Source organism: Sparus aurata, chromosome 4 (genome assembly GCF_900880675.1).
Source record: "Sparus aurata chromosome 4, fSpaAur1.1, whole genome shotgun sequence".
In the NCBI taxonomy this organism is placed as follows: domain Eukaryota; kingdom Metazoa; phylum Chordata; class Actinopteri; order Spariformes; family Sparidae; genus Sparus; species Sparus aurata.
The window spans coordinates 24,996,594-25,009,566 of NC_044190.1; the positions used below are offsets into that span (position 1 = coordinate 24,996,594).

General features: G+C 40.6%; 2 protein-coding genes across 11 annotated transcripts in view; one reads left to right on the forward strand and one right to left on the reverse strand.

Annotated features, from left to right (window-relative positions):
- Positions 1 to 1,640, reverse strand: part of mical2a (microtubule associated monooxygenase, calponin and LIM domain containing 2a) — a 37,381-nt gene extending 35,741 nt beyond the window's left edge. For all 9 annotated transcript variants that reach the window (XM_030414709.1, XM_030414712.1, XM_030414713.1 and 6 more), the window contains exon 1: positions 1,093 to 1,640. The gene's annotated coding sequence lies outside the window, so the exon portion shown is untranslated. The remainder of the gene's footprint in view (positions 1 to 1,092) is intronic.
- Positions 1,641 to 1,806: 166 nt separating this feature from the next.
- On the forward strand, positions 1,807 to 9,047 carry dkk3a (dickkopf WNT signaling pathway inhibitor 3a). 2 transcript variants are annotated; one of them, XM_030414717.1, is made up of 8 exons: positions 1,807 to 1,923; positions 2,828 to 3,187; positions 3,444 to 3,557; positions 3,646 to 3,705; positions 5,776 to 5,868; positions 7,131 to 7,275; positions 7,571 to 7,727; positions 7,845 to 9,047. In XM_030414717.1, the coding sequence occupies exons 2-8, from the start codon at positions 2,981 to 2,983 to the stop codon at positions 7,930 to 7,932; spliced, it is 864 nt and encodes a 287-aa protein (XP_030270577.1). In that variant the 5' UTR covers positions 1,807 to 1,923; positions 2,828 to 2,980; the 3' UTR covers positions 7,933 to 9,047. The 2 variants fall into 2 exon arrangements, with proteins under 2 accessions (XP_030270577.1, XP_030270578.1); XM_030414718.1 differs by lacking the exon at positions 5,776 to 5,868.
- Positions 9,048 to 12,973: the final 3,926 nt, after the last annotated feature.

A 12,973-nucleotide genomic window follows, 5' to 3' on the forward strand; every position in this document is an offset into this window, starting at 1 on the left:
GAACACTGTTTAGATGTTAGCACATTCGCTGGCAGAGTTGCGCTAATGCAGTTTGGATCTTAAAGCTTGATGGAGAAGGGCACGCTGCATTTTCAACAGTCGTAAAGTACACAGGAAATGATTGCTCATACAGCAGTGGGAAGAAGAAATACCACTGTTTGCATGACTCCAGTGACCTCCTTAAAAATGTTGCTGAACACATCATGCATCATCTTACAAGACATATGAATCATCCCAGACAGGGTGCTCATGGGTTATGTTGACACGTGGAAGAAGGAGAAGCAGATTAGGTTGTAAAGTCTTTTCTTTCCTGATTTGTCCATGTTTTTAAGTCCGGCTGTTTCTTCTTCTTTTTTTTCAGGAATCAGGAATCCAGTGCTTTATCAAAGGTTCAACTGTGTATTTGATCAGCAGCAGTAGCGGCACATTAACCACACTGGAGAACATTTACTGGCAGTTTCTGTCACTCACTGAGATTCAATCAGTAACCTGACAGCACAGCCTGTCAACACCACACCTTCCTTTATTATGCAGTCTGTGCCAGACAAACCAAAACACAGGGTTTACAGTGTGGAAGCTGTAAAGCAGGTGGAGTCAGTCTTAAGAAAGACTGAAAAGAATTAAATCAGAGTTCAGTAACCTGTACTGACAGGACTCCTTTTAGTTAATGCCGGTCTTTGGTGAGAGAGGATTTCAACCTATGTCTACCTGTTTCTGCTCCTTATTGTATTGTCTTTTAACTTGTAGAAACTCCAGAGTCCAGTTCAATGAGCAGACTCACCGGCACTGAGGGGTGATTTGTGGCATAAACATCAGCATAACAAAAATGCAGGTTGCTCAAGTGGAGATAACATTTTTGTTATCAGGCAGCAGAGAGAGCCCAGATGTCTGACTCCTCTCAGCCAGGGTTCAGACACCGTTCACTATAACACACGAGATTTAGTACGTGTTTATGAATAACCAAACTGGACAGAAAGCAAACGGCAGCATAACAAATCGCCGTTATGTCACTATCAACTTCCTAATTGATGCTAATTTAATGGCCAGTGTTCAGTTGGACAAACTACAGAGGAGTAAAACACAAGAACTTACCTCATATCTCAACCCGGTCCAAACGCTTCCTCCTTACAGTGTCTACGGTCAAAAAGGGTCCTGGACAGTTGTGTTAGTGTGTCGGTCCTCAGTCAGCCTGACAGGCAGCGGTGTCCCTGTGCAGCTGGGTCCAATGTTTGAGGGCGGTGCTCTGAAGTCGGACACATCCCTGAGCAGCTAACGTGACTGCTGCTGCTGTTTAATCCAGACTTTCTCATGCCAAAGACATAGTTCACGATTTAACCGACCACCCACCGTCTTCTGATGGCCTGCGAGTTCGCCCCACAGGAGGATGTTATAATTACACAAAAGACTGGACTTTATGGGATCACTAAATTAATTCTGGGTAGACCGCGAATCTAAAAAAAATGGGATTGTCTTAAAAGCCGGATCGTCATTTAAACTTTATGTAAAGTTGTGGGCATTCGCGTTAAGTGAAATGTCACGATTGTAAAGATCTGGATGGCTGAAATATAGGGAAATAAAGTAAAGGGAATGATCAAGATTGACGCTTCTGCTACAATACACTGGCTTTTCAGGTGTGACTAAACCTTTTTGCATGAGGCCACCTGGCGCCACACGTCCCCTGTTAATCAACACATTCTACTTTCAGCTAAGTGTCAGCAGAAACGTCAGTCTGGCCGGCACATGGACAAAAGCACTGAACAAACACCGCAAACGTGGGCGCACATACCTTGTAGTGGAGTCCGCGCCTGGATATGTTTACTATGAAAGCAAAGGCCGCCATCTTGTGGAAAGACTACAGAGCAACGTGTACTAGTGTCAGGTTTAAAGGATCGGTTCAACCAAACATGAAACACATTTTCTTAGGTACCTAAATGGTTGTGCTTTAAAGCTGCACTATATAGTTTTGGGGGATTTATCAGAAGAGAAAAAAAAATATGCCTAAGCAAACTGGATACACACACTGATTCTTTTCATGACGGAATAAACAAACTGACCTTAAAAGGACAACTCAATTTCATACACAATTTTCTTCTTAGACAGTTTGTTTATTTAATTCTAGAAAAATAAATATTTTGTCTGTATCATTATCTCAGCATTTGACTGTTCCGCCGACTACAATACAATAAAGACAACTGGATTTTTGTTTTTCTTTAAAAAGTACCCCAATTCCCATTTTTCATGGGTACTATTTCTTTACTTCAGTTGCAATTACTGTGTATCACATATTGACCATATTTAGTATCAATTTTTGTTCATCAGCTTGCAAAGTACAGCTGGATTTGAGAATTAGAACAGGACTTGCAGAGCTTCTGTAACAGATAGTTGTAATCTTGTATAAGGTTTCTAATTAGCTAACTTTCGCATCCCTTAGCTAACTTAGCTACATGAGGTCATGTTTGAGTTCCTTTTTGCAGTCTCACCTTGAACCCTTGGGTGAAATACTAACGTTACAGGAAAAATATGTAGGCTGCATCTTTGTTCATTCATATGTTAATGTTTATTTATAGTTTGTTTCATTAGTGAGCAAACGTTAATGAGAGCTAGCATGAAATTTAAGTACTGTTGCTATGACTACTGCAGTTTACCTCGCGTACTAATTCAGAACAGCGTTTAAACTTGACCGGAACTATGTTCGAGGTGTCCCTGGTTTAAGTTTATCAAACAACTAGAGCCATTTAGAAACTATTGTTATCACATATTTGCGTCGAGACCTGCTAATGGGCGAGTTAATATTATATTTCTTTTTTTTTTTTTTTTACCTGTTTAGGTGATGTTACAGAGGATAACCAGTATGAGGTGGTGACCCCCTCACAGCGACGGAGACGCATCAGCTGCGGTGACGCTGTTAGTGTTTCTCAGCATCACCGCCACACCCTCGTCAGAGTGCAGCAGCAGCAGCAGCAGGACCAGCAGCAGCAGCATGATGCGAGTCGCCCTGCTAGTTCTGGCTCTCACGGCAGTCTGCAATGCCATCCTCCCTGAGATAGTGGACTCAGGCATCAGTCACATCCTGGAGGATAATTCCGACCAGAGACGAGCGGAGCTGGACCGCATGTTCGTGGAAGTGGAGCAGCTGCCAGAGGATCCGCAGAAGAAGCCTGCTGATGATGAGGATGCGTCTCACCAAGTAGGCAGCCAGTTGCACCTCTCAGTCAGCATCCAGCTTTTTACATGACAAGGCATTATTTCACCGCTCACTGCTGGAAGCAGCCTTTAATAGAAGTGATGTTATGCTGCGTTTTTAAAGGGAATAAAACACTTGTATCTAAATTAAAAGCTTAGAGGCAGAGACAACTGTGGTCAGTGCATGAATATGGGTGTGACTCCATTAATGCGGCTCTTCACCTTAAACATATTTCTTCTTTTCTCTCTGATGCTTCCAGAGGAACAACGAGAGCGTCACTCTCAGCCCTCAGCCCAGTAACCTTCACCCTCCCAATGACACCGAGTCTGATAAAGTGACTGACAGTGAATCTGTCCACACCTTAGTAGACCAGGTAGGCTTATGAACAGCCGACAAAGGTGAGACAGTGTTTGTTTTCATTTGTGACTGAAACATAACGGATGTCCCACCTTCACACACAGGAGACAAACAACATAACCACAGCCGACCAGTTCAGTGACCTGGGGAACAATATTGATCATGTGAGTTTATTCTGTTTACCTAAATGTTGTACTAGATAAAGAAAAAAAAAAACATCTTTAAACAGAACTCTTGTTTTTCATTTGACCTTTGACTGCTGGGCTTGAATATCTCACACAAAAGGCCTCAAGATTGCATAACATCGGATACCAGCCACACCGATACAAATGCCAATCATAAGTAGGAGACTAGGAACCAATGTTTGGACCCATTTGCAGTATAAATTAAAATGAAAGTGTCGAACTTTAAAATAACCACTGTTGGAGAGTAACCAAGTACAGTTTACTCATGTACTGTATTTAACCACAATCCTGAGGTACTTTACCTTGAGTATTTCCATTTTCTGCCACTTTATACCTCCTCTCCACTACATCTATTTGAAAAGTGTAGTTACTGGTGACTCAGCAGAGTCAGGTTATTAAGTGTTGATGAGCTGTTACTTGTGATGTGTAAACAAATCACATAGTGTTGTGAAGGGGACACTGAGTGAGCCCACAGAGTGGAGACTACAGACAGAGAAAGGATGCTGCATCAAAGCCAAAATAGAGCATTTTAAACACAGATCCCAATTTTGATTGATTAGCGGCCCTGATGATTGGCCAGGCTGATAATAAGTGTGTCCCTAGTGTGAGCAGGATATACAGTTTGCATTCATATGCTCACCGCAGCTCAAGTGCACGTATGTATCTATTTGGCGCGTTGCAGTGTTACAGCACAAGTAAAGCACAGGACCTTCCATATTTTGTCATTCTTGTCATCTTGTGACTTTTGCACTTTGTATATTGACAGAAGAGAGTCCACTGAATGATGTGCTGTTGAACAGGCAGGAGAGATTCAGCAAATAGCTGTTTTCCTGAGAACTCTGATACAAGAGTCTGTCCCAGTTACAAGCGGTAAAAATAAAAACTGGAGGAGGCGCCTCTGTCTTCATAAATATTTTGCAGGTTTTTGTTCCTGCTTAATTAGTTACAGAGGCGTCCATGAAAGCTAAAAGTACCTTAAAATAACAGCTTCAGAATAATTCTAAGGGCACAGTGTCTTTTAACAGTAATAATAATCTGTGCTGTTGCTCTTATTTTATGCTTTTATTCTATGTAAGGTGACCTTGGGTGGCTTGAAAGGCAGCATAAAATAAAATGTATTATTATTATTATTATTATTATTATCATTATTATTATTAATAGATTGAATGGTGTCTCTGTCTCAGCCACTCTGCCCCCACATCACTTGTTTCTGCACTATGTAACTTCAGTGAGAGGGGAGGATCACAGTGGTACATACATGTTTATTTATTATTTATTTATTTATTTATTTATTTATGTTGTTTATTTCAGGCATGTCAATTCATAAACATCACATTTCATCATTGTTCAAATAATACAATACACATGGCCGAAAGGGAAAAGCGGGAGAAGCCAAAGCTTATCAAGTCCCGCCCCCATTTTTTTTTTTTTTTCAACTTCTTTTGTTATGACCTTTGACAAAACATATTACAGCAGTAGCATACAGAGCTGAATTCAAGCTCTAGACAGTACATACAGATTACATGTGTGTCTACTGTTGTGTGCCGATTTACAGGGCTAGTTGAGTTCTTCACAACTCAGAAGAACTTCTGATAACTCACAGTAGTGTCACAGTGTTCGTACAGTGTTTACTTCAACATACAAGTTTTCAAGACTTGTGTCTGACAAATCATTATAAGATAAGATGTTCCTTTATTGATCCCTGTCGGGAAAAGGTTGCGGGTTACACAGCAGTATAGACCTGGGATTTGTATTAACAACAGTGTTGTTGCACTAACTTTGGGTTTGAAGCCCTTGTAGTGTCACATGATATGCAGGTGGGTAGATTTCAGAGACTGATTTATTGAAAATTGTTTAACATATTTTACAAAGGATATTTGGCACGCAGCATCATTTCTAACATAAGTACACATTAGAGGCTAACTCATGTTATTGAAAATTTCAATTATGCCATTTTCATGTCACATGATGACACCTCTGTGATTGCCGGTGCCCTCACAACGAGGACCAAATCACTGAGTTGTAATCGTTCCTCTCTCTTGTCTTAAGGGATGTATGTCTATTGAGGACTGCGGGAAGGAGAGGTATTGCCTTCATGACACGCACAACTCCAGGTGTCTGCCTTGCAAAGCAATGGACGTGGTAGGCGAACCTCACTTACCTTTATATGGGTACCTGCACTATTCAGTTTAAAGGATAAGTTCACCGTAATATGAAAATTCATTGTCTTCTCACCCTCATCCCCATGGAAGTTGGGGTGGAGGTTTCATTGTCCACAAAACATTTTCTGGAGCCTCACAGTTAAAATGTGCTGCAGCATTCTCCTAAACAACAGGAGGAGATGGGGACTTGTTTGAAAATGGAGAAAAAAAACTACAGAAAAAAAACAAAAGATGACACCCTCAATGCACTGTTAGCTTAGCAGCTGCAGTGAAGCTTTTAACTTTAAGAAGGGTGTAAAGTACATCTTTTCAAATCAGTTTGTGAGCTCAGGGCTTTGAGAGACTTTTATTATGCCAGACGAGCTGTAAGGAGCCATTTTGTGTTTATTTTTTAGGTTGATTTTAAAACAAGTCCCCATCTACTCCAGCTGTTCTGGAGAATGCTGCAGTACTCCAGAGAAAATTGACTTCTGTGAAATGGGGTTTAGTAGATAATGACTGAATATACATTATTTGGGTGAACTTATCCTTTAAATGTCCCACTTACACATATATACTGTATATACATACAGTCACTTCCAGGCAGCTGGTGTTTCACTTCAACTGCATTGCAGTGTGTCCACAAGTGTAACTGGAGCGTGTTGCTTGTGATCAATGTGTCCTATGAGCTTCACATGAAAGGACAGCAAGTGTCAAGGTTGAATACGAGCTCATCCTTTTCTGCCGCTCTCACAAAGGACGTCCAGAACAAAAAGGACATTACTCATGAGAGTCTTCTCTGTAGAGACTCACCCACTGTGTTTGTTTAAGACTGAGAAGTGTTGAAGATTTTTTGGTATCATCACTGGATGAACTGGCCTCAGTGCAGCAGAGTAAAAAGCATCTCATAGGGATAAAGAGATTGGCAGTCTGCCTAACGAGGGTTCAGTGTACATGAATAACAATAAATACACCGAGGAGAGGAGGAGAGGAGGATCTGTGTCTCGTCAAAAGTGCTGCAATGGAAAAACTCTGCATGGAAATAAGCAGAACACTATTTGCCGCTTCCCACATTAACAATTCACAGAGGGTCTGTGGGAATAGGAACTTTCAGAGACCCGCTGACCTGCTGATCTAATTTATATTCAACCAAATCCTATGCACACAATTTTGTGACTTCAAGACAACAGTGTTGCATTAAAAAATTTGCGTTCAGTGAAACATTTTCGCTGAATTAATGAAACGTTTTTTCTATCCTGTCAGTCCTGCACGAAGGACGAGGAGTGCTGCGGTGAACAGCTGTGTGTGTGGGGTCAGTGCAGTCAGAATGCAACGAAAGGAGAGGCTGGCAGCACTTGTCAGTACCAGTCTGACTGCAGCTCAGACCTCTGCTGCGCTCTCCATAAAGGTACAGTAGGAGCACACAGTGCAGTGTATGCTCTTTAGTAGCGTTGGGAAGGTTACTTTTGTAATGTAATGTGTAATGTAATTTTGGAGAATGAGTGGAGCCTGTCTTGGCATAATCAGCTTTCTGTCATTCTACCATGTATGGTGTTGCACTGTGGCATTCCTGCATTGTGGAAATTTGCAAAATATTACATTTATTTTGCCTTTTTATCACATGCAACTCCACAATGCTGCTCTTTAATGATTCTCTACATCCCCTCAGAAACTGTACATGTGCGTTGTCTCTGTGTGCTCAGCCCTGCTTTTCCCGGTCTGCTTGGCCAAGCCCATTGAGCGTGAGCGCTGCTTGGGTGCCTCCAACCACCTGGTAGAGCTGTTGTCCTGGGACATGCAGGGCCAGGGTCCGAGGAAACACTGCCCCTGTGCAGGAGATCTCCAATGCCAGCACCTGGGGTGAGTGTGCTACATTTAAGAGAACCAAATGTCTTAAATCTTGTGTTTCCTGTTAAATGAATGATTCTGTCAGAATAAATCAATGATATTTAAGCTTTACCTGCATGTCTTTGACAGGAGAGGGTCCATGTGCCTTAAAGGAGAGGACTCAAGTGAAGAGGACCTGACAGACAGCCTGTACTCAGAGATAGACTACATACTCTAGACAGCCTTTTTTTGGTCCACACTGCCTTGTAAACAACTTGACAAATAGCACTTTGCTTGCCAGCCTAATCCAAAGTGGTAAAAGCATGGAAAATGGATCAAAATATATTTATTTTATTTGCTCTAATTGAGACCTGAGGGTTACAATCCTCGAAGGCTTCTGAAAATGTAGATATGAGAATCACTAACAGAGAACAGGAACTATATTTGCAAAGTCCTGTGTTGATACTAAACGCTGCTACATCTCTATACTGCACTGAAACCCTTATCTAATGCTACCCCTTATCTAAATAAGCTGCAACACAGTCAATATAACTGTAGACACTGAATATCTGTAGACTTCTCGCCTCACTGCTTTAATATGTGAGACGAAAATAGAGAAAAATTACCTTTGAGTCACTTAGTTTTCAGTCTATTTACTGTAAGAAAGGAAGAAAATGAAACCAGATTCAATCATGCTTCATGTACTGTGTGACTTATACAGCAGTATCACAGAAGCAGGCAATAATAAATAAGAATCTCTCCCCTCAACATGACATATACTGTATAGTCATCTACAGGATGCCAACACAACCATGAGGTGTCAGCCGAGCATGTGTTAGCATTTGTTAGCAGGATTCTGTATTCTGCATGTAAAAAGCTGCTGCCAACGACTACAATAATTATTCATGTTGCCAACAAGAAAGCAAATATGCATCCTCATAAATGTCTTAGAAAAGTGAAACCAAAGGTTTGATTAAGAGAAATTCAAATTCTAGCTGCCTCAATACTTTAATGTTGTTTATAACAAAGGTTTTGTTTTTTCCGCTTCACTTTTCACTGTTCCTGAAAAAAAAAATGTTTAGACAAACCTTGCTGCAAATTTTGCTTGAAGATCTTCATGTTGCTTTGTTCCACTGAGCCACTGTTTGTTATTTAACGAGATTCAAGCCTCATGTCAGAGAGAACTTCCTATTATTCACAAGGAGAGGAAACGTTGTCCACAAAGACATCTACTCTGTCTATATTCATATGCAATGTGTATTCCTTACTTCAGTTTGATTTTGAGTAACTATCTGGTTGGTTATTGGCTGTTAGCAAACAAGGCTTAAAACAAGACCATATTTTTTGCTGGCATTCATGATTCCTTTTTCTACAACTGTCTAACTACCTGTGAACCTTAAATCATACGTTGACATGTCACCTGATGGTGATCCTAAAGCAAACGGGTGTCTTCAGTCACCTTGGCTGATTAGTCCTCTGCTCAGGTGGAACCGTAACAGAACTTAGATGATATCACAAACCTCTATCTGCTAGTTAGAATGATGATGTGTCAGTTGGCCTGCAAAACTAGCAGGAGGAAGCTTTTTTTTTTTCTCTTTCCCATGTAAGACGTTTCAGCACATTCACTGCATGAAAAGCACAGGATGATTCTATTTAGCTGCTGCAGTTTCAGGGTACTGGGAAAGTACATGCTGCTTCCTGGGACATTTAATGCAACATTATGTAACTTTTTTTTACCTTAAAATAACAGCTCCAGAATCATTTTGATGGTACAATGTCTTGTAATAGGGTGAATGGCGTCTCTGTCCGAGCTACTCCGCCACTCTGATACTTGTTTCTCCACTATGCAACTTCAGTGAGAGGGAAGGATCATCGCTTTAAATACATGTTTACTTCAACATACAAGTTTTCAACACGTAGCATTGTTATGATGTAATGAGTTTTTTTTTGTAGTTAGCACCTAGCATCTGACAAATTGATAATAGACCTGGGATTGGTATTTACGACAGTGGTGTTACACTCACGCTGTGGGTGGCGCCAAATCACACAAAATGCCAATTTCTACATAATGTTGCTTTAAGTACAACAGAGCAATTGTGCTTTTCCTACTCAAGCAGTGTGTACATGCCCGTTCAGTCCTGAGAAGAGGTATGACCTATGGAGGACCAAACCTGACATAAGTATAAATAAATAAATAAATGCATAAATAAATACATAAATAAATAAATAAATGCTGAAATAAATGTATAAATAAATAAATACATGCATAAATAAATGCTGAAATAAATGTATAAATAAATAAATAAAAGTATAAATAAAAGAATAAATGCTTTTTATTTATTTATACATTTCTGTTCACCTACATTTATTTATTTCTGTATTTCTGTTCACCTACATATATTTATTTCTGTATTTCTGTGTCCATATGTAAATGAGGAGGTAGGAGGTCCTAACCTCAGTCAAGAGCATGATTGGTTACAGGAGTGTGCTCGATGAGGGTCTACTACTTCTGCCTTACTAGCAGCGCTGATTCCTGTACACTGTAGAGGAATGTTGCTGGCTACCAGCAAGCCCGCTCAGCTAACTGTTAGCTTTAGTTGTTGACATTTGTTCATGTAGCTCTGGTTTAGTTATGAATTTGACTGGCGTTCATTTTAACTTGCGAGGGTCCCAGGTGTGCTGGTGGTGTGGTTTGAGAATCCCGTCTGGAGAGAGAGGTGTCCGCTAACCAGGAAAAACATTCTGCTCATCGCTCCAAGTCATGTATATGTATATTCTAGACGAGCGCTACAGAGCACAAATCGTCCCAAAGTGCATGTTGTCGGTCTCATATCTTTGTCGTGAATGTCTGTACTCTCAAATAACTCATGGGTGGAACAGGCTGAGGCATTTGTTCACGCCGAGCGGCTTGAGAGCGGCGTGGAGACCCCTTTTAGCTCTTATGTTAGCTGCTCGCTGTAGCGCAGCGTCCAGGCTACCTTGTGACACCGGTTACCATCGGGTATTTTTCATTCCGCACTGTTCAAATGGCCGCTTAAAGCCATCGTTCCGAGCCGCATACATCGTTATTAAGCTGAAGCTAAGTCGGTGTGAAAACTGTACACTGTCATACAGCCTGCTGGTCAAACAGTCTGCAGAGTACGTTGACATCCAGCCCGAGCTCAGCGTCAGGTCAATCAGCTGTGGCAAATCGTGAGACGTCCAGATCAACCTGTGATACAAACACCAGTAGCGACAATGGTTCATAGGAAAGCCCAGACATGTATCTCACTCTCGGTGGTAACATGTGTCAACAGTTAACCTGGACGCTACGCTCTTAGCGCTACAGCGAGCAGCTAAAAGCTAACTAGCAGCTAACTGCTAACAGCGGTGTCCACGCCGCTCTCGAGCCGCTCGGCGTGAACAAATGCTTAATACTGTTCCACACATGAGTTGTTTAAGAGTACAGAGATTCACGACAAAGATATGAGACCGACAACATGCACTTTTGGACGATTTGTGCTCTGTAGCGCTCGTCTAGCAGTGGTTTGCAAGTCGCAGCCCCGGCTTCTCCGTGTGGATAGAAGTGTTCAAGCCACGTCAAAACGAATACACGTATACATGACTTGGAGCGATGAGCAGAATGTTTTTCCTGGTTAGCGAACATGGCTCTCAAGATAGATTCTCAAACCACACCACCAGCACATCTGGGACCCTCGCAAGTTAAAATGAACGCCAGTTAACCTGTCACACTGGTCGAGGCCATTAAGCTAACTGGAGCTGTTTCACAACGTTACAGAGAGCGAGGCTTGAGATCAGGAATCGTTTGCTTTTGTCTGGCTCTCCGATTTGACCAATCATGCTCTTGACTGAGGTTAGGACCTCCTACCTCCTCATTTACATATGGACACAGAAATACAGAAATAAATATATGTGGGTGAACAGAAATACAGAAATAAATAAATGTAGATGAACAGAAATACAGAAATAAATAAATGTAGGTGAACAGAAATGTATAAATAAATAAAAAGCATTTATTCTTTTATTTATACTTTTATTTATTTATTTATACATTTATTTCAGCATTTATTTATTTATTCATTTATTTATGCATGTATTTATTTATGCATTTATTTATTTATACATTTATTTCAGCATTTATTTATGTATTTATTTATGCATTTATGTATTTATTTATTTATTTATTTATACTTATGCCAGGTTTGGTCCTCCATATTGATCAGTCAACATGAGAGAAAACACTTGAGCAGATGTGGCCTGATTACCAACTTTTCACATGTATTATGGATTTTCATTAGTTTATATGAAAATAATACAAACCAACAGTGAAAACAGTCTTAGTTTATACACCATCATATGACCAAGACCTTGTTTGAAATTTGAATAATAATGATATATTTCCAAATTAGTAAACTGACAGACTTCAGGCTCGTCAGCTTGGCGCTATAATCATTCGACTTCCAAATGTTAAATTTAGTTAATTGAGTTTATATCTCAGCTGTAGTCTACACCGCCATTTCCATCTCATGTTGCACAATTCTTGGGAAAAAAATGTTTTGGCCTCAACACCTCATATTGCTCGTTTGTCCTGTGTCTTTCATGCACAGTATTTCAGGCTGGAAGGTGCAATACTAATGGCAGCAATACCTGATGTATGTGTAAATGTTACCAACATACTTGTGCTGGATGTTAACTCGCATACAGCTACAACTGTCAAAAATATCCACTGCACTGTTCTTAAGCACTTGAAACCTGCCATGCGGCTTGTGTAACTAAAAGAATAAAACATTTTTTAAAGGACACCTATGATGCTTTTTCACTTTTGGTTACATTTCCTTCTGTGTTTCATCTGTTCTTGTGCATGTAAATGATCTTGAAAGTTAAAAAAGTCAAAGTCCGCACCAACAGGAGCTCCTCTCTCCTAAAGATAACAACGCTCCTGAAAAGCCTCATCAGTTGTCCCGCCTTTAATTATGTGACTCTGTGACATCATATTACATCACCATGTCACAAATTAGCATAATTCATGCCTAGCAGTTAGTTCAGCATCTGAGAAATACTTGCTCTACCACTGCTCTGTTGTTAAAGGGATATTCCGGTGTAAGTTTAATCCATGGTCTAAATCACTGTGAAACTGTGTCACACTCTCTCTCAAGAGATCAAGTTAGCAGACCGCTAATTTACGGAGTTTTATCAACCTCAGAAACGACCGCACGACAACAATACACTGCAGTAAATGGATCCAAATATACACCGCCACCAAAAAGCCACAAATAATG

Coding starts and splice junctions, on each gene's coding strand:
- dkk3a (XM_030414717.1), top strand. CDS start 2,981: ATGATGCGAGTCGCCCTGCTAGTTCTGGCTCTCACGGCAGTCTGCAAT. Junction 5,869..7,130: donor CTTGCAAAGCAATGGACGTG/GTAGGCGAACCT, acceptor CTATCCTGTCAG/TCCTGCACGAAGGACGAGGA. Junction 7,276..7,570: donor CTGCTGCGCTCTCCATAAAG/GTACAGTAGGAG, acceptor CTGTGTGCTCAG/CCCTGCTTTTCCCGGTCTGC.